At 38.1% G+C, this 19,436-nt stretch overlaps 1 protein-coding gene across 2 annotated transcripts in view; it reads left to right on the top strand.

Annotated features, from left to right (window-relative positions):
• LOC5569243 (homeobox protein araucan) overlaps positions 1–19,436 on the top strand; it is a 161,123-nt gene that overhangs the window by 85,195 nt on the left and 56,492 nt on the right. For both annotated transcript variants that reach the window (XR_002500338.1, XM_021844136.1), the window contains exon 3: positions 556–674. Coding sequence is in view for 1 of the 2 variants with exons in the window: in XM_021844136.1 (XP_021699828.1) it covers positions 556–674 (119 nt within the window). In the remaining variant the exon portion in view is untranslated. The remainder of the gene's footprint in view (positions 1–555; positions 675–19,436) is intronic.

Here is a 19,436-nt window from a genome sequence, read left to right as displayed (position 1 = left end):
TATTTTTTATTGTGGCTTCACGGCTTTCTGGAGAAATTTTAATATTTTTTCGAGTTGTCATGTTGAAGTATTTAAATTTAAAAATTAGAATGTTCATATTTTTAAGCAATTTGTTTTTGTTTTAAATGTGACAAATAACTGTGGAACACGATTAGAAAATTTTGTTTTGAGTAATCTGGGTTAGTGCTATACAATTCAAATGAATTCGATCCGTCAAGCTAAGTCAGTTCATAGTCTTCATATTTTTTGAAAGATAATACATTTTACTCTACTATCCCTCATTTGAGTTGCAATAGACGATGAACAGGCACACTGCCAGAGAAAATCACTCAGGTTGGATAGGTTTCACAGAGTCGTTCCGATCTTAGAGGGTAGTTAGCACAGGGGAAACAATAAAAATAAAAGTGTTAATTGTTTTGTTTTGTCTGGCTTAATTCGTAAACACAATGGCACTCACCAGCGCTATCAAGATGGGAATATATCATTTCGCGGTTTCAATTTCAATTAAATAACTCCGTTTTCTTACCCGTTTTTTGTCTTTCAATTTATTTACAGAGCAACCCGTATGCTTTAAAAGAAAGTGGACCAACTAGTGATATGACCGCGTGGACATCCGCCGGCCTGCAGCCCACGACCGGATACTACCCGTACGATCCTACGCTAGCGGCCTATGGGTGAGTTTTTTCCCTTGCAAACGAGACGAATAATACCCTTTTATTGCTTTGACCAACCGCATCCGGATACGACGGTGCCTCGGAACTGCGAAAAGTCACGCCGTTCCAGAGCTTCCGGGGTGCAGGAGAACGTCAAAATACACTCCCATCTCTACAATAATGCCCTCGAAAATTGGCCTCAAAACACACTGCGAAGTAGTTATTTCCTTCCTTCCTTTTTATGATTGTAGCTCTTCTCGCTTTTGTGTATTTTTATCACACTTTATTACGAATGCTCAAACAAGTTATCCCTCTGTCGCCTTTTTCCTCATAAACTGAACAGTTGGGCAGGCAGAGAGGAAAATCTGTGGTCTACAATAATTCATAAAAAAGTATATTTTTATTGTAGTGGGTGGTGGTGCCCATTATCGTTGGTTTTCTTGCGCTGCAATGTTCTTCTGCCCTGGTAGTAAAAGATTGGTTATGGTTCGGTATGAAGTCCTTTGAATTGACCGAGCCGCTCCTACCAAATAGGCTGATGTTTCACGGTGAGCAAATATGCAAGCATCGACAGCGTGACCTTTGGCAATTTTTTGACTATTGACGCCTCTTTGTGACCAATAATCACAAGAGTAAATAACTGACATATAGCCGACGGAAAAGACGTTCAACTTGACCAGGACCACAAAGTGTTACATTGTCTCATGAGAACGAAATGATGTCTTTGCAAGCACTGCAGATTAGTGAGAAAGAAACAGCTGTACAGTAGAACTCTGTAGACAGTAAACGTGGAAATATTTTGAATCGGAGGCGACTTCGTGGCATTTTTGTTCTGAGGGCAAAGGTGACATCAACATCACACCGTTTGCAAATTTAGTCAACGGCGGCGTTGAAAAATTTACAGTATTGGACAATACATAGGAGAAGGTATCGACCGTGATTGTTTTATTTTATTTTGTTTTATGGCTATAACGGTCATGCGACTCGGCCTGTGTTGGTAGCAAAGATCAAAGCTTTGAGCCAACCCTTTTCCAGTAGAGAACCTAGGCAAAATACAGGACGCTTCGATGCTTACTGACTTTAAAATGCCTTGCTCAATTTTCACCACCTAATTAAAAAAAAAATCAATCTTGTCGCTCCCTTGCGACGCCTATGCACCTATTCGTTTCCACCATTTGCTTCTATAGACTCCCTTTAGCTTTGAGTCGCATGACCGCTATAGCCATAAAACAAAATAAAATTGAACAATACATTTGCAATTTTTTTGATTTTCTATACAAAATGATCAACTTCCGCTATATATACCTACGCTAGATCTCCGTTATTCATGGACCGATTTGAATGATATTTTCGCAGAACGTCAGATATAACTTGTACTTTACATATATTTTTTGACATTTTCTCCATGCCGTCCGCGAAGCAATCGAATTGTCCGGATCTCGTGAAAATCGTGCCTCGAAGTCCGGCTCTCCGCATGACACCTTGAAGCGCAATATTGAACAACAGGCACGAAAGTCCATTGCTCTGTCGTAGTTCCCACCCAGACTGAAACGAGTTCATCCGAGATCTTCACGCAGTTTTGCACATCGTCCATCGTTGCTCTAATCAATCTTGTGAGCTTTCCGCGAAAGCAGTTCTCGTCCATGATCTTCCATAGCTTCTTCATCTTGGCATTAACGTCCCCACTGGGACAGAGCCGGCTTCTCAGCTTAGTGTTCTTATGAGCACTTCCACAGTTATTAACTGAGAGCTTTCATTGCCAAAGTTGCCATTTTCGCATTGGTATATCGTGTGGCGGGTACGATGATACTCTATGCCCAGGGAAGTTAAGGAAATTTCCATTACGAAAAGATCCTGGACCGACCGGGAATCGAACCCAGACACCTTCAGCATGGCTTTGCTTTGTAGCCGCGGACTCTAACCACTCGGCTAAGGAAGGCCCCTATCTTCCATAGCTCTACACGGCCAATACTGTCCTATGCGGACTTGAAATCGATGAACAGATGGTGCGATTGGACCTGGTACTCACGACATTTCTGGAGGATTTGCCGCACGGAAAAGATCTGGTCGGTTGTCAAGCGGCCGTCGATGAAACCGGCATGGTAACTTTGCCCGAACTCGTTCGCTATAGGTGATAGAATCTGGGGTAGCACTTTGTATGCGGCGTTTAGAATAGTTGCATGATAATTTTCACACTCCAGTTTGTCTTTTTGTAGATAGGGTATATAACGCCTTGCTACCACTCCTCTGGTAGCTGTTCCGTTCCACAGATTCTGACAATGAGCCGATGCGGCCAATGCAGACATGCGGCCAACCTGTCTGGGCCCATCTTGATGAGTTCGGCTTCGACACCATCATTGCCAGCAGCCTTTGTGTTTTTGAGCTCTCGCCTTCGCTGCCCTGACCGTCTGTTACTGTGTTCTCTGCGCTATTCAGGTGTTCATTGTAGTATGGCACTCCTCGTTGAACCAATCGTTCCACATATCCAACAATGCTTTCGGCAGCGTCGTTATTGGCTGCTTTGACTGTCCTCCAGCATTCCTTAAGAGGGGCCCTATCGAGCTCGCCCTCATCCGGCAACGCTGGCTCAAGATGCTGCGCGTATGCATTGGCGATATCCGGTTGTTTAAGTCGCGCTAGAATGTACCGAGGCGGGCGTCGGTACCGGACATCGTTGATGATGGATAGTTTTGGGCGCAGTTTCACCATCACCAGGTAGTGGTCGGAGTCAATATCAGCACCACGATAGGTGCTGACATCGGTCCTTCCTTAGCCGAGTGGTTAGAGTCCGCGGCTACAGAGCAAAGCCATGCTGAAGGTGTCTGAGTTTGATTCCCGGTCGGTCCAGGATCTTTTCATAATGGACATTTCCTTGACTTCCCTGGGCATAGAGTGTAATCGTACCTGCCACACGATATACGAATGCGAAAATGGCAAATAGCTCTCAGTTAATAACTGTGGAAGTGCTCATAAGAACACTAAGCTGAGAAGCCGGCTCTATCCCAGTGGGGACGGTCATGCCAAGAAGAAGAAGGTGCTGACATCACTTATGTCGGAGAAGTGCGGACCATCGATCGAAAAGTGGTCGATTTGCAATTCTGTCTGCTGGGGTGATTTCCAGCTGTACCAATACGGAAGGCTGTTCTGAAAATAGGTTCTTTGAATAACCATATTCTTGGTGGCGGCAAAATCTATCAATCGTAGGCCGTTCTCGTTCGTCAGCCGGTGGGCGCTGTACTTTCCAATCATCGGTCTGAACTCCTCCTCCTGACCTCTAAACGTTCGCATATGTAGCGCTACGATGCCGAAATCGCTGGTCTTTATTACATCGGAGAGTATGCGAGTACTTCCGATGAAGTTAAGAGATTTGCAGTTCCACGTACCGAGTTTCCAATCGCTAGTCCGTTTCCGTCACTGTGGTCTTTGCCGATTGCTCTGGTCCATATTCTCTCGTTGACGTTCCTGTACTGATGAATTTTTATGGTTGGCTTGCAGGGCCTGACACCAACACATGTTCGGAGAGGAGTGCGCAGTTTAGCTTAGAGTCCTTTCCTGGCACTCGGTCGATAATCAGCCATCCCTGACATAGGGAACAGACGCTGTTGTGAGCCGCTCCTAACATGGAGTACAGACGCTCCAGATTTGCAGAAGCAAACCCTCCCCTTCCCTGTCAGCATACGACCAAAATTGGTTGCTCGTACTCTGTCCAGTACCACGTGGAGGTAGGGATAGGAGTTGCTGGGCAAGAGGCTAAGGACCACACGCGATGCCCAGCCGTTTACCAAGAAAAGAAAATACAATACAACAGAAATTTATTGAAACTGCTCTTATTTTGAGCAATTTCACCGGGTGTATAACTTTCTAGCAGGTGCTTCGATAAAGAAAATCAAATTCAGCATAATGGTAGTTCTCTTTTTAAATATAATATCTATTACATTGCACATTGGGAAACAAAATAACAACATCTCAAAGTTGAGCATTGTGCATGGACATCGATTTTTACTATTAATGCTCTGAGCACTGCTGTATGACTTCAACTTATTTATTCAAAATGTCATTGATTTATGTGATGATATGATTTGCATTCAACTATGAATTTATTTTTTTCTTTCTACAAAGCGTTGAACAATTATTATGATAAGCATTAAAGATTGATATTCAGATATTTCTGTTATAAGCGAATAATTTGTATTCCAAAAGCAAATAAGTTAATTCACAACTCAAAAGTAAGCTACTTCCTAGGACCACGTTGTTTATGAATTATAATGATTTTTAGAGTTATTCAAAAGGTACATAGCAAAACAAAATTATTAACCTAGATATTGTTTTGAATGTCGTTTTGTACATTCGATAAAAAGTGATATGTCTTTACAAAGAAAATAGTTTCAACAGAGTCTTCTATCGATACAAATCCAGTGGATTCTCTGAATCTTTTACAATACGTCATTCAACCATGTTGTTCCATCTCATCGTGTATTAAAAGCGCTTCCTCCGGGCGATAATAAAATATCATTCAATAAACGAAAGGACTGGCACAAAAATTGAAAAACGATTTAAGCACCCATAAAAAATTCAAAAACTTTTACCTTCCTCCCCAGCGCCAGCGAGATGTATCGCGAACCGTCGACCTCTTGAGTGCTTCCTTTTTTTCAAACGAAAACAAAATCGAAGCAACCAGTGCTCTTTTTACCACGGCGGGAAATAAAACCTCAACGCAAGGCGACAGCTTGAGATCACTTCCGATTCAATAAAAACCGGAATGGAACCTATCAATATAGCCTTGCCGAACACGGTGTACCCAGCCCACTACTATGCTGCCTTTGGCCATTATTGCTCCGCTCTGCCACGTGCAGTGAGCATCAATATGTGTGTGTGTGTGTTTGTACATGTGAACGAGCATCGAGAAAAAGTGCCACGTGTGAGAAATTCCACCGAAGGAAAAACTTAAAAAAACGCTTGGGCTCACAAAACAGAAAAGTCTCTATGGCTACTGCACAATGTTCGAAAAAAAATGGCCAAAACTAGTTTTATCGCCTGAATCGAAGAAATATCTAATATTAATATGGTATTTGGTGTTTTTATTGTTCCAGTACGGACTGTTCACATACTACGTAACTTTTTTAAATTGTAAATTTATGTACATGATTTCAAAAATAATGCAATTGAATTTGATTGTAAACACAAATTTCGTTTGTATTTGATCAAAATGTGTTTGAAAAGTGGATTATTTTATTAACAAAACAAAACAAAAAGAAACAAAGGTAAACGAATTTTTAGTTTTATTGCAATCCAAGGATCATTGAAATATAATAAATAAGATATGTTTAAAGAAATAGCAAAAATATTTTTGGTAATTTTGACCGCTTCTTTGTATTGAACCTGACCATTGTGTACTGGTGAGACTTTAAAGAAATAGCAAAAATATTTTTGGTAATTTTGACCGCTTCTTTGTATTGAACCTGACCATTGTGTACTGGTGAGACTTTCGTTGACTAGAAGGACTCCAGTGAATTGTAGATCGGGATGATTCCATTTTCTCGTTTTACCCGTGTGCGACGACGGAACACCTGGAAAATGTTAGGAATCTGACAAATTATCAATGCTCTGGCTGGGAAAATCTGGCAGAGCCCGCAATGATGGATGATTGGAACAGCCTGTGCAGAATAAGGAAGCCGCATGGGGATTCGTTTCCTTTTGTGTGCCATTTTTTCACTCTCTCGAGTGTGATTGCGAAAAAATGAATGAATGCGAATCGTTCGGTTGTTGGCACGCATAATACATAAAAGTTGATAAATTTCGCATTTCCTCCTTGGCCGCCCCCTCACGATCTATTTATTATGTGGTGTAAGGATGTTGAGCGAGGACGCCAAATCGAGAGGAATCGTTTTCCACCACCACCGGTACTTTCCTTCTGCTGCGGTGAATGATGATTGGAATCGAAATTGATGATGCTCCCCCACTTCATCCTTCGAGCGTTCCGTGATTTAATACGTGAAATATGCTCGTAAATGGACTTGTTTATTCTACTGCTCACTTTGAGGGTGGAATCCTTAGGCTTGACGTTCGCTAGAAGTAAGTCAATCTAGTGGTAGTTGGTTAACTCAATTGAATTTAGGGTACTGATGTAGAAAAAATAGACTTATCGTGTGATAAATCAATTTTTGGGATTTCGATTGCAACGCCTGGTATCCTAAACTGAGACGTAGTGGTAGTGATTGGAAATTCTGTCCCAAATTTTCGTTCCACCATTTGCAGGGGAAGATTTTTGAGCTTTTCAAATCATATTCGCAACTTAGAATTTCTTAAAAATTCTGAGAGTTTAGACAATTTAACAGAACATTATCTGCAATTTGTATATACAAATATATAATGTATAACCAAAATTTGAGAAAAAGGCAAATACTGAGAGCCAACTTTTTAAATGGCCCTCGACCATTCTGGTGATCTGGTCTTAAATCAGCTAAGGATTGCAATCTACTTCTACAATTCTTCACGTGGTTCCTATGGTTATTGATTATTTTCTGAAAATATATCGTTTAATGATTTTTTACTTATTATATATTTATTTGTCTTCAAAGTTGAATATTGAATTTTGCAACAATTTTGATGCGAGTTATAAGATCAGATTCCACATTTCTAAAAGTTCAAGGTACTGTTTGTATAATGATGTCATATTCCTCACTATTATTCAGATTATTCATCTTGCCTCAGTCTTTTCGTCTGTATTGTCATTTTTTAATTTCAATTACGTATCCTACAAAATTTTCTCCTTATTTTTTTCGTTTCTCAATCTTCTCTTCACACCTCTTTTCACATTTACACCCTTAATGGGATCCCCATACATGGTTCTAGACATTTTATTTTTTTACAGAATTTTGATGGATGAAATGCTAATTACGCATCTCTTACAGATCCAGACAGTAGCAAATTTACATAGCTTTGAAACTTCTTCCGCGAATGTGTCAATGCATTTGATAGGCTCTTAAATAATGAATTCTATGTTTCCATAAAAATTTCATTTCTTCCATCTTATTCGTAAAATAATGTCGGTGGTGCTCTAAACACATCTACTTGAAGTGCTCAGTTAATAAATGAGAGCTTTCTTCACCAAATTTGTCATTTTCGCATTTGTGTAAAGGGTGTACGGAATCAAATTGAAAAAAAAAAATATATGGCAACATTTGCACGTTTGCATCTTCAATCTTTCAGGGAGAAAAACAAAACATGTTATGAATATTTTGCCATATCACACTTCTTATAAGGTCCTGTACAACACTTGGACCAACTTTTTTTTTGCGTGGCAGTCCATTTTTTCTTTATGTCTTCCTAGTTACAGTTCCGGTGCGTTTGGGGCGTTGAGATGCTTCGGCATGAAATTGACCTCCTTAGCCTTGTACCACTCCAAAACCTCTTCCGAGTATTGGCACGAGGCCAAATCCAGTCATAAAACCGTAGGACCATCGTGGTACCTCAGAAGACGAAGTAGATGCCTTTGGAGGCATTTCTTTAGGTCAGGGTTTCTCAACTGGTGGTCTGCGGAACTCTAAGGGGCCGTGAGGACTTCTCAAAGGGTTCGCGAAGGCGTTTTTTAATAAGCGTTATTTCTGTATTTATAAATGAATTAGAGGAATTTCTTACCTCGCTTGTTTTGCAAAACTTCATAGTTAGTGGAGTTTTATTTTCAATATTAAAAAAACGACTTTTTTATTTGCACAATTACTGAAAGAAAATAAAGCCAATGTGATTCTGTCCATATGATGTTACAAGCCTAACTTTCAGTGCCAACCAGAAAAAATAACATGTTTTCTAGCGATATACGTAAGAAAAATCCTGGCATTCTTTTGAGCTTGGATATTTCTTCAATTTCTTGCTGAGATCCTCGAAAAGTTTCTGGGAAGTTCCTTAGCGAACTATTCACTGGTTTGGAAAAAATTGAAAGTTTTCACTGTTTTTACACAAGCTGTTGGCAAAATTCTCGTAAATTCATCAGCAGGATTTTGAATGAGATTTTCTAAAGATTTTCATATAAGTGATCCTTGTAAAAATCACAAAGATACTTAACGAGATTTTTGAAGAGTCATTTGTATTAAATAAGTTCAATAAAAAAAGGTTATTTAGAATATTAAAAAAAGGTTGCAGAGGTCGAATCCTAACATATTTTCGAAAAATGTATTTATGAGTACTTCGCGGATTCTGTTGCAACTTTTTTTTAACTAAAGCAATCTTTCAAATCTAGTAAAAAAAATAACGATGTTTCTCGGATAAATCTTCATTCTAAGCAGCTCTGGTCTTTTATTCAATTCAGGAAGAAGTTTTTGTTGAAATCTTCTTAAATAACTGATTTATTGAAGGATTTTTGTAAGATTCATCAGCAATTTTTAATTTGATTCTTGGAAAGATGTTGGATAGACTCCTGGCATGATTTTTAGTGGACTCTGAATTATCTTGGAAGAATTCTTCCATTATCTATGGTGGATTATAGAGAAAATAATCGGGTGTGTCTTTCAATATCTGTTGATTCATGAATAATCTTTGAAAAGTATTCATGAACTTTTGTTTAGAGACCATCAACTTTAGAGGTCCGCGGAAAGATTGTAAAAATTTAAAGCGTGTCGCAGTTACAAAAAGGTTAAGAACCACTGCTTTAAGTACACCTTCTCATAGACAGACCATTCCAGTTGTCACGAATGGGGTGCTCTGCTTTCCACACGAGCAAATTGCTTGCCAAATCATATATATGTTTTGGTAAACTTTGAAATCTTCTGCTTTCTACCGTCCTCAAGGACTGATTAGCAGTGAAAAACTGGAGCCCCGGAAGACAGATGAGACAGATCCGGATTTTCGCAAAATTTCTTTGCGCAGCTGCTGTCCTCCCAATTCCAACTTCAACTTTTCCAAAAAAAGTTTTTTTGTATCTTTTGAAGTGACCAATTTAGAGCTTTTTCACTACGGTGACATAGGGTAGTCCAAAAAAAAAACTGGTTTTCTGGCTCTAGCGTTTTCAATTCTAATACCTCATCAAAGTAGTCTATGAAACACAAATCAAATACTTGAAAACCCTAGCTTAGAGGTTAGCTTAGAGCTCTTCAGCATCTATGCATGCTTTATTTAAACCATCCTAGCTTAACTCACGTGTTAGATTGCAGGAAAAATGTATTAAGAGCATACATGGCGTTCGAACAAAGCGCTCGCGTTTAATGCTAAATGTAAGCAGGTGCGAAATTTTCACCCCTCTGCCCCTTCTAGCTTAAACCAGAAGCAAGCACCTTGGAGTTTTTTTTTTAATCTAAAAGCATTTCACTTTCGAACCTAATTTTGCGACGGAGCAGCAGTGCAACGGCCAATTAATCCGCCAAGCTGGTGAGCTTCTTATCTCGCCCTAGCTGTTGAAATGTTCCTTCATGCTTTTGCATCCACGAGCACTGGATGCACTTTTTGCCTGATTTCGTACAGGTGGTTAATTAATGTGCGATGAATGTAAATTATTTCGCATTTACACTTATGATTACTTTAATGTTTCACTAATTCGGCATCTTTAGTCTCATTTATTTCTTCGATCCATCATATCAACTTCGTTTTCATATTTCTATAGATGTTTCAAATGCGTTCGTTATTGGAGAATTTTTTTTAATCGCATTTTCCTCTAAAGCTGCATGTTTGAAACGATTGTAACGCCTTTATTATGTTGTAATCTGTGAATTGGAAATCGTATCCACCTCTTGACCCCCTCCGGGGTTCAACGTCAGCCTACTAAGAGCCTATGAAGGCTAACTATCACCACCGTCTAGACAGGCGTAAAATTTTACTAGTGCCACATCAAGTCAGCCATGACTCGTTGATGGGTTAATGCGTGCGTGCCTGAATTCCAATGGATACATTGTTTTGTTGTAGCAGCATAATGGTACTGACTGGATGGCGATGACGTACTTGACGTAGATTGACCGGTGAAAAATGTGCGTAGGGTTTAATAATTCAAATGCTTCATTAGAAAAACTGGTGAAAATATTCAATGGTGAAATAGTTTGTACAATTTTCAATAACATGTTTATAGCCTGCGGGTGTTTGCGTAATTGTTCAAGGTACGAGTTTACTCCGACCTACCAGGGTTTCACTCAGGTAGGTTAAAAGTGATTTCTCAATGACAGTTAGTAGTTAGATACTTGTGATTCTTAACTCAAATGTGAATTGCTTTATGAAGAGTCTACCCTTTGATAACTTATTGGTTTATCAAGTATCTAATGATGCACTTCATTTGCAGGTTAACATTGAACCTTTTTAGTACTATGATATCAGTAGGATAAAATGATCAATTTTCGACTCAGCCATATGTCTTTGGCTTACTTTATATGAGAGACACTCATTCTTGTAGGTCGCATAGTGCTTCGCTCATGACTGATTTTATTATTATTATTTCTAGAATGATACTGGCTTTGGCAAACTTTTGAATTCAAAGACGTACATAATAGTTTATAAATAACCCAGTTGGTATCGCTTATGATAAGACGAGGTTGATAGTCTAATGACTATCGCTTCTACTTCCCAAGCAGGAAGTCGTGGGTTGAATCTCAGACTCTTCCCTTTCTCATACTTGTAACTTTCTCCTTAATATAGATTCTCTCTATCTCTCTGCGTCATCCTTGATAATGACATCAAATATCATCAGTTCTATCTATCGCTACAATTTAATAAATCAACTCAACCGCTTACTACAGGGGTATACATATGATCGAAAATTTCATCCATCTCTAACAAAACACTTCTACTTCCAATGTAGCTGTGGGAAACGCAGGATATTCTCCGGTTTCGTAAGTAGTATATCTAAGCTAGCTAATCAACATTCCTTCCTCTTCTCGATGGACATAAGGACGTGGTGGGTGTCGTTATCAATCTAGAAATATTAAGGGTTGTGTAAAAAGCTAAAACCCAAGCTCCATCTGAGTGGTTCTCTGTTCAATATCACTATTCTGATTGATCACGGAATAGCAACTACGAAATGTATGTTCCATCAATTGATCGTTGATCATTTTTGAGCGGAAAACAAATGATTAATACTATACATAAGATCCGTGATCTGTCGTAATGTCTGTCACTCTGTTTATATTGCTTCGAAAGAGAGCTTGCATACAAGTTGAAGACGTGTAGTAAGCGATTGTTAATCCATATACGGATGGTAGGTAAAGGAAGAAGAGGGAGAAAAGTAATAAGAAATATCAAACGTAAAGCACATATTACAATAATGTTGCCCTGGGAAATCCGTAAATTGCTAGCCCGAAAAGATCCTTGACCGGTGGGATTCAAGCCCAAGTTCCAAGCATGGTCTTGCTGAATAGCTGTGAGTTTACCGATACGGCTCAATGTGCCCAATATAAAGTCAGCTTGGTTTTTTACTGATTTATTAGGCAAAACACGATCAGTAGAATATAAAGCTTCTGCAAACTTTTCTTAATATTTTGTCAAGCATTCAATAATAAAATAATTCAATTTGCATTATCTTTTACTAGAATAATTATACCAAACAGTTTGCTTTAGTGCATCAGATAGTAAGACACTAATATTTACAATCTTCTATTTCTACTCGGTGATTCATCCTCAAGTAAAGTTATATAACCCAATCTAGTGAATACAACATGTAATTAAACATTATTTATAAATTTGCCTGCGTGAACATGAATATCTCATGTTCCGATTATTAGCATATAAATACAAACGTTTCGTTGATGGGGCCTTGTGTCGTCGCCGCCGTTGTTCGGTGGAGCTTTGGCGTTCTCATGAATACTCATAAATTGGCAAATAGAGTCCGAGAGAATTAAGAGACAGGAAGATACGTAGGTAGCGGTATAGACGAGCAAGCATAATCAGCGAAATTATGTATGATATGCGGCACATTCTGCTTCCGACCGATGCATGCTTCTGTGATGATGGTGGGCGGTAGACTGCAGCATCGAAAAGAGTGACGATGAAGCTAATTGTATGCACTTTTAGTGTTTAATTATATGGTGATGATCCTCAGTTTGCTCTTTCAGTTTCTGTATATCAACCAAACGCACTTTGCCGGCACTGTTCGCTCATCCTGAACCCCACGATGCTTTTCAGTCGGTCTCTATTTGACTAACATGCAAAACAATTAGTGCGCAGGGTTACATTCAATGGGTATAAGTCTTTTTGGATCGAATTTCAAAGAAGCGTTCTGTGGCTACACACCTGGAACGTCATATCCGAGTGCTATCATTTGTTTTGCACATACTTTTGCCTGCCACTTGTCTGATGTCTATCTAACACTACATCTCAGTTTTGCACCAGCTTCTGTGACCAGCGCTAATAACAGTCATACCATCCATTGAGTACTGCACTGGAACCACCTCTGAACAATGCAAGTATCGTTATCATTACGCCTCAGGGAAATGTACATGGAGGAATACAATACGGTGAAAAGAGGGAGATCATGTCTGTGTCCAACCCTGTACCTACCAATTATCCGACGCTGACTGGACGCATTTGCACAATCAGCTCAATTGCTATGGTATGAGTTATGAGTTGTACCCACTAATGAATTGCTAACCCACAATTCGCATCGACCTACTGACCATCGTCATCGTGGGTTGTCAATCACCCTTTCGATGTACCAGGGAGAATTACACAAATTTCTTCATCCTCCAAACTTAATCAAATCAAATTTATGAAAATCCATCCACTATCATTGAAGTAACCACCCGTGCAATAAGAATGCGGCGAAATGAGTCCACTGGCTGAATCCGATATCCATCACTTCGTCGTTGGTGGCATGGACGTAAAAATTTCAACGCCTCGTAACATGCGCTTGATTTGCCTGTTTAAACGCGGCACGGTTAAGCCATAAAATAAACTATCATAAATCTACCGCGCATTCTGCTGGCTTGTTCCACGTGGGGAATCTAGTTTTGTCGAGTTTGTGGCGTTGTGCCTCAGCCGCAGTGTGACATCCTGCCGGTTCGTGGTCGTGTGACAAAGAATATTTTTTTACTGTCCAATCAAACTGGTGGAGAACTGTAATGGGCAGGGGGTGGATTCATATCTGACATGCAACCGCTCGTGATGCATCCGTATCAGTCACATCGCCTCACCGGGACGACGCTGAACGGTGGCTAGAATTACCACCACAAATCATACAGCCAGTAAAGTTTTATTGGTGGAAAAACAGTGGTTTATTGTTGGGTACATGATATGAATATATTAGCACTAACAATTCAATAAATCACACGAAGGAAAGAAATATTTGCAAACGTTCTTGAAGGTGAAAGCTTCTCTACGAGAGAAAATCGTACTTTCAGAAACGAGGATACCCAAAATATCCAATCAATGCAAATGGTTTCTCAAGTGCGTCACTTTTTTGCATATATTCAGGGGAGCATTTGATTTTTGCTCATATGTATTGTCGAATAGTGTAATGGATCGAATTTCCTCCCTCAAAACAGGTGCAGTTCGTGTGAAAGAAGCAATCGACAAGCACTCCTCAGGCAGTCGTAAAATAAAATGTTACAAAGTTTCCGTAAATGTCCGCAAACGACCGCTTAGCGCCACCGTCCATTAAAATTTATTACGTTACCCGGATCGTCAATTTAATTCTCGTTTTTCTTCGTCAACTGCATCTCGCCTGCTTGCCGCTCTTGTGTCGGGCGGTTGGTTGCGTCGATGCGAAAAACGCAGCTCTTAAACAAGATTAATTGATTTTTGATTTGTGCTTAACTTTGCCAGGTAAAACAAATTTATGTAAAAACTTTTCGTTTTTACTTCTGTCAAGTCAGGGGCTCGTACTCATAGATTAATCTGGCGCGATTACGTTTTCCACCCCACGAAAACAAGTTTCTTGATCATTTCTCTTACCTTTGGCTCGGTCTCGCGAGGGGTGCTTGAAAATCAACTGTGGTATTGCATGCGCTTGTATTTACGATTATTCGATAAGTTTTTGTTTCATTTACCATCCTCGGCTCTTGCATACAATTCCATCCCTGTCCGGTCCTGGTCTCAGTTCTTTGCGAGAAGTCTGAAGCAGAACTAATTTATGCATGAGCAAAATTCAAACCTTCCGGCAATGTGGTAAAGGGTAACGAAGGGGGCAGCAGCACAGTAGAGTCTACGTACGCATTTGCCAGAATGGCCAGTTTGGCGCGACATCGATAACGACATCGATGGCGACACTGACTGACCAAAACTAGGAACAGTGAGTGTCTTACCTGACCCGATTGGTCAGTCCTTCTTCCTTATTGCTTCGGTGCTGATGGGAAATTCCGAGATGTCCACACACATTTATCATTTCGGTCTTCTCAACCGGCGCAAGTAAGTATAATGTTATTCAGCATTATCATAAACTTTAATCGATTAGGCGCCGCCATTTTGTTTCACATGTTTAAATTGAATAAATTTAAAGTGATACCAGGCGAAACGACAACGATGGAAGCAGCAGGCCATGCACGTGAAAAGAGAGGAAAAGGCAGGCAGCAGCATAGGCCGTGAGATAAAATTGTGCTGATGAAAATGTTCCATGTGCAACACTGGCTGCTCGTATATGTGTGTTTATGCTAGCTGTTGGGACTAACCAACATACCATTTCTTCGAAGCCGAGAACATCGTTGGAGACGTGCAAAAACAACACATACTCTTACTCCCGGGCCCGGTCTTTAGTTGGCATAGCATGCTCGATGGAAATTTCTTCTCGGTGCAGTGGTTCCCGAACTTTAATATTTCGATTGATAATACATTTTTTTTTAAACGAAACACTCCTCATTGGTATTATTAGCTAAATATTGAAATACTTTTCATAAGATTCCCAATCGACTCTTGACAACAGTTTGAGAGAAAACGATATATATTTTTAGATATGTACACTAATATTCTGAATTGTATTAAATTGCGATATTTGTTTTTCATAAAATATCAAAAACAAACATGCACAGAAAAAGTTTTTTAATTCAAATGACGTATAAGCATTAATATGTATAAATATACTAATTTAATGTGTTTTTACATGATCGTCTAAATTTTATTGAAAATTCAATTTAAATTTGAATCTTACATGATCGTGTAGATTTAAAGCAAAATTCGTTGCTTCAAATATTTTCATAAAAATATACCTAAAATTACATTATTTTTTAAAGCTGTTCGGACATTATGTTGATTGGAATAAAAAAATCGTAGCTTATTTACAAAATAATATATAGTATATTTTTGATTCGATTAATTTCAGTTGAATTTTATTGACCATCAATCAAATCTAATCAGAACCATTGTGCTGATGAGAGTTTTGTTAACAAGATGCGAATTTACATTAGTTACACTGATTGAGTCCTGAAACCATAGACTAAGAATCACTGTCCTATCTGGTGCCAAACTACATCCCCAGTCATACCATCGAACTCCCCACGACAAAATGAGCAAAGAGCAGACTCACAAAAGGGAAAATTTAAATTTTTCGTGTTCTACCACTTCTTACGATATGCTTTTTCGGATTTGTAGTACACACTCTACTAGCATGAACGCCCGGTTTGTGTCCTCTGTTTCCCCCCATAGCAGCACTTAGTACCGATCAAAAGCGCAACCAACGACGACCATTAAGCTCATAGCTCCTGTGTGAGTCTGGTCCTCGACTCGTGGTGCCTGGAGTATGTGGTGCTCTGCTCGCAATTTCCAATCCACCAATTCTCAGCACATAAACGCGCATGACTATTTCATAACAAGTTCCACGTTATCGCCATCTCGTTCTCGCTCACTTGCCATTCAACGGTTACTGTACATCTGGTTTCGCCTCCCGAGCGGCCAATTGAAATGAGAATGGCTTGTCACTCATTCACTCCCTCATCCCGTTTCCGAATGACAACAATTTCGATGGCCCCACCGATATTTGTGTAGATGGTTTTAGCACGCGTCGTTCTGGGGGTATGGTTGTAATCCAGAGTGAAGTAAATACGTGTAAAAAAGTAGATGAAAATGTTTTACCTATCTCCACAACAACAACCAACAAAAAAATCAGATCGTTCTGAAGCGAGTGTAAACGAGATAAACATCATTGTAAGCAGATGTTAAATGACGTTAGATAAAATTCTACTGCCCTGAGAACATCGATATCATTTGCTCTCACTTCGAGAATAAGGTTGTATTCTATGTTTATATGTTACACAAAATGATCACATGTTTTTTCAATAGGGAGCCGGATCCTAATTTTTGCACTTCTGACTCACTTAGTCAGTGTTTTTTAATGCTTCTGAGCTCATATTTGGCCACATTGTGCGTCTTATTGAAGTGCTTCTTATCGCAAAGTTTCAAACAATTTGCCCCCCCCCCCATGCCAAAGTGAACCAAATAGCTCTGCACCATACTGTACGATTTTTAAAGGAAACTGTTTTAAAAGATAATCATTGATTTATATCTGTCTTAAACCAACTCTGTCTTTTATCAACTCTTAAGGGAATGTCATCGCAGGAAAGTATGTGTCATGATGTTATGATATAACTATTAAAATAACTAATAATCAATCAAACTATTCCCGTAAGTTATTTCAAAATTTGTTCCCTAGCTTCTCAGCTTGCAGATCCGAAGGCCTATACTTAAATGAGTATTTGGACCAAACATTTTTGGAGTAGAATAAAATAAGCCTATCCACAATCTTTCAGAATTCTGGAATTCACTATTTACACTACGAGATGTAAAACCCTACAAACGAACTCCATCAAGAATGAGTCGAAAAAAACAAAAATCGTGCTCGATAGTTTTCGATTTGGATTAAATTTTGCACATGTTTTTGATATGATAGAATAAGTGTTTTTCACAGCAAAATTGATCATTTTGACTCAAGAATAACTTTTGAAAATGGCCTATAAATTTTTGCATGCAACTTATTTAAAAAATTCTAACTCCGAAACTGTTGATTTTAGAGAAAAATGTTCTATGAAGAAGTTGTTGTGAACCGTTTGGACACTGAAAACACTAAAAAATATACACTGAAAAATTATTTTATTTATTTTCATAAAAAAATACAAAAATAAAACTTAGATTTTAAATCACACAAAAACCCCATTTTTAATATTTTTTAATTTTCATCATAGTATCTTTATAGTAAACAGATGTTTGGGACAAAGTTTCATGATGGAGAAATTTTTAATAAAAAAGTTTTTCTAACAACAACTTTCGGCCTATTTTCAAATTTTTAATACTTTTCGATGATACAATAAGAATCTTGAAATTATTCCGAACTATAATGATTATTGGGATAATTTATCTAGAAGTAGCCATTTTCGAATTATATCGAGTTTAATGCAAAAAATATTATTTAAATATTAAAATATGCCATTTTCATTAGTTATTCGTGATTCTCCATCAAGGAAAATAAGTAAGTGGAAAGAAAACGTATTATTATTGATGGAAAATCGCGAATAACTTATAAAAATGGCTACTTTCAATATTTAAATAATATTTTTTGCATTAAACTCGATATAATTCGAAAACTACTACTTCTAGAGAAATTATTCATGTAATCATTATGGTTCAGAATCATTTCAAGATTCTCATTGTATCATCGAAACATATTAATTTTGACAAAAAATCAAAATTTTGAAAATCGGCCAAAAGTTGTTGTTAGAAAAACTTTTTTATCAAAAAAATCTTCATCATGAAACTTTGTATGGTGAAAATTAACAAAAATATATAAAAAATGGGGTTTATGTGTAATTTAAAATTTATTTTTTTAATTCTTTTATAAAATCAAACAAAATATTTTTTCAGTGTAAATCTTTTTCTTATAGTCCAAACGGTTCGCGACAACTTCTTCTCAAAACATTTTTCTCTAAAATCAACAGTTTCGGAGTTAGAATTTTTCAAATAAGTAACATGTAAAATATTATAGGCCATTTTCAAAAGTTATTCTCGAGTCAAAATGATTGATTTTTCGATGGAAAACATAATTTGTGTCATACCAAAAACATGTGCAAAATTTACTGCAAATCGAAGATGGTCGAGTTCTGCGACCGACCGATTTGACGTGAAATTCGTCTACATATAAAAGTTCTTGGATAGCCTCAAACCTAAACGGTTGTTGGATGTTAATCCTGTTCTAAAAATTTAGAGAAATCACTATTTTTCTTGTACATCTGAATACCTATACTTCAGATAGTTGTTGGAGAACCTCAAAACAGTCAATGTTTTCAAAACTTGGTGAAATATAAGTAAATGAGCCTGTATGGATATGAAACTTCTTCATAATCCTCCGAAGTATTTATTTATTTTGATTTTATTCAACTGACCATGGTTACTAGGTCTTGATTAATTATTCAAAGGAGTTCTTGAAAAGAATCAATTAAACGTAGAACTCAAAACTTGACAGAACACATACTCATGGGTCAATGTATGTTTAATTTTTTTTGAACTGGTAGAGCTTTCAGGTCTGAATACCGGTTTTTCTACCGTAGAGCACCAAGGTAAATGTATCTATTTTTTAACAATGTTCTGAGCCTCGCTGTACTATCAGAATATTTCTCTTCTAGATTATAAATTTGCGTCACAATATTTTTCTTAAGTTCCACTATCATGCAAATCAAAAAGATCTACTTCACTTACTTAACTTACTAAGAGGATGATTTTGATTTGTTTTTCTGGGAAGTTTCCATAAGGTCTGGCGATGAAAATATTTGAATTTTGTTATACAAATTTGATGTTTTTACAAACAACAAACAAACTTTCGACACAAACATTAAGGATGGTCTATTTTCTTCTTTCTGGCGTTTTGTCTCCACTGGAACAGAGCCTGCTACTCAACTC

The sequence above is a fragment of the Aedes aegypti genome, chromosome 2 (assembly GCF_002204515.2).
Source record: "Aedes aegypti strain LVP_AGWG chromosome 2, AaegL5.0 Primary Assembly, whole genome shotgun sequence".
Classification (NCBI taxonomy): Eukaryota; Metazoa; Arthropoda; class Insecta; order Diptera; family Culicidae; genus Aedes; species Aedes aegypti.
This window is presented reverse-complemented; position numbering and strand designations above follow the sequence as displayed.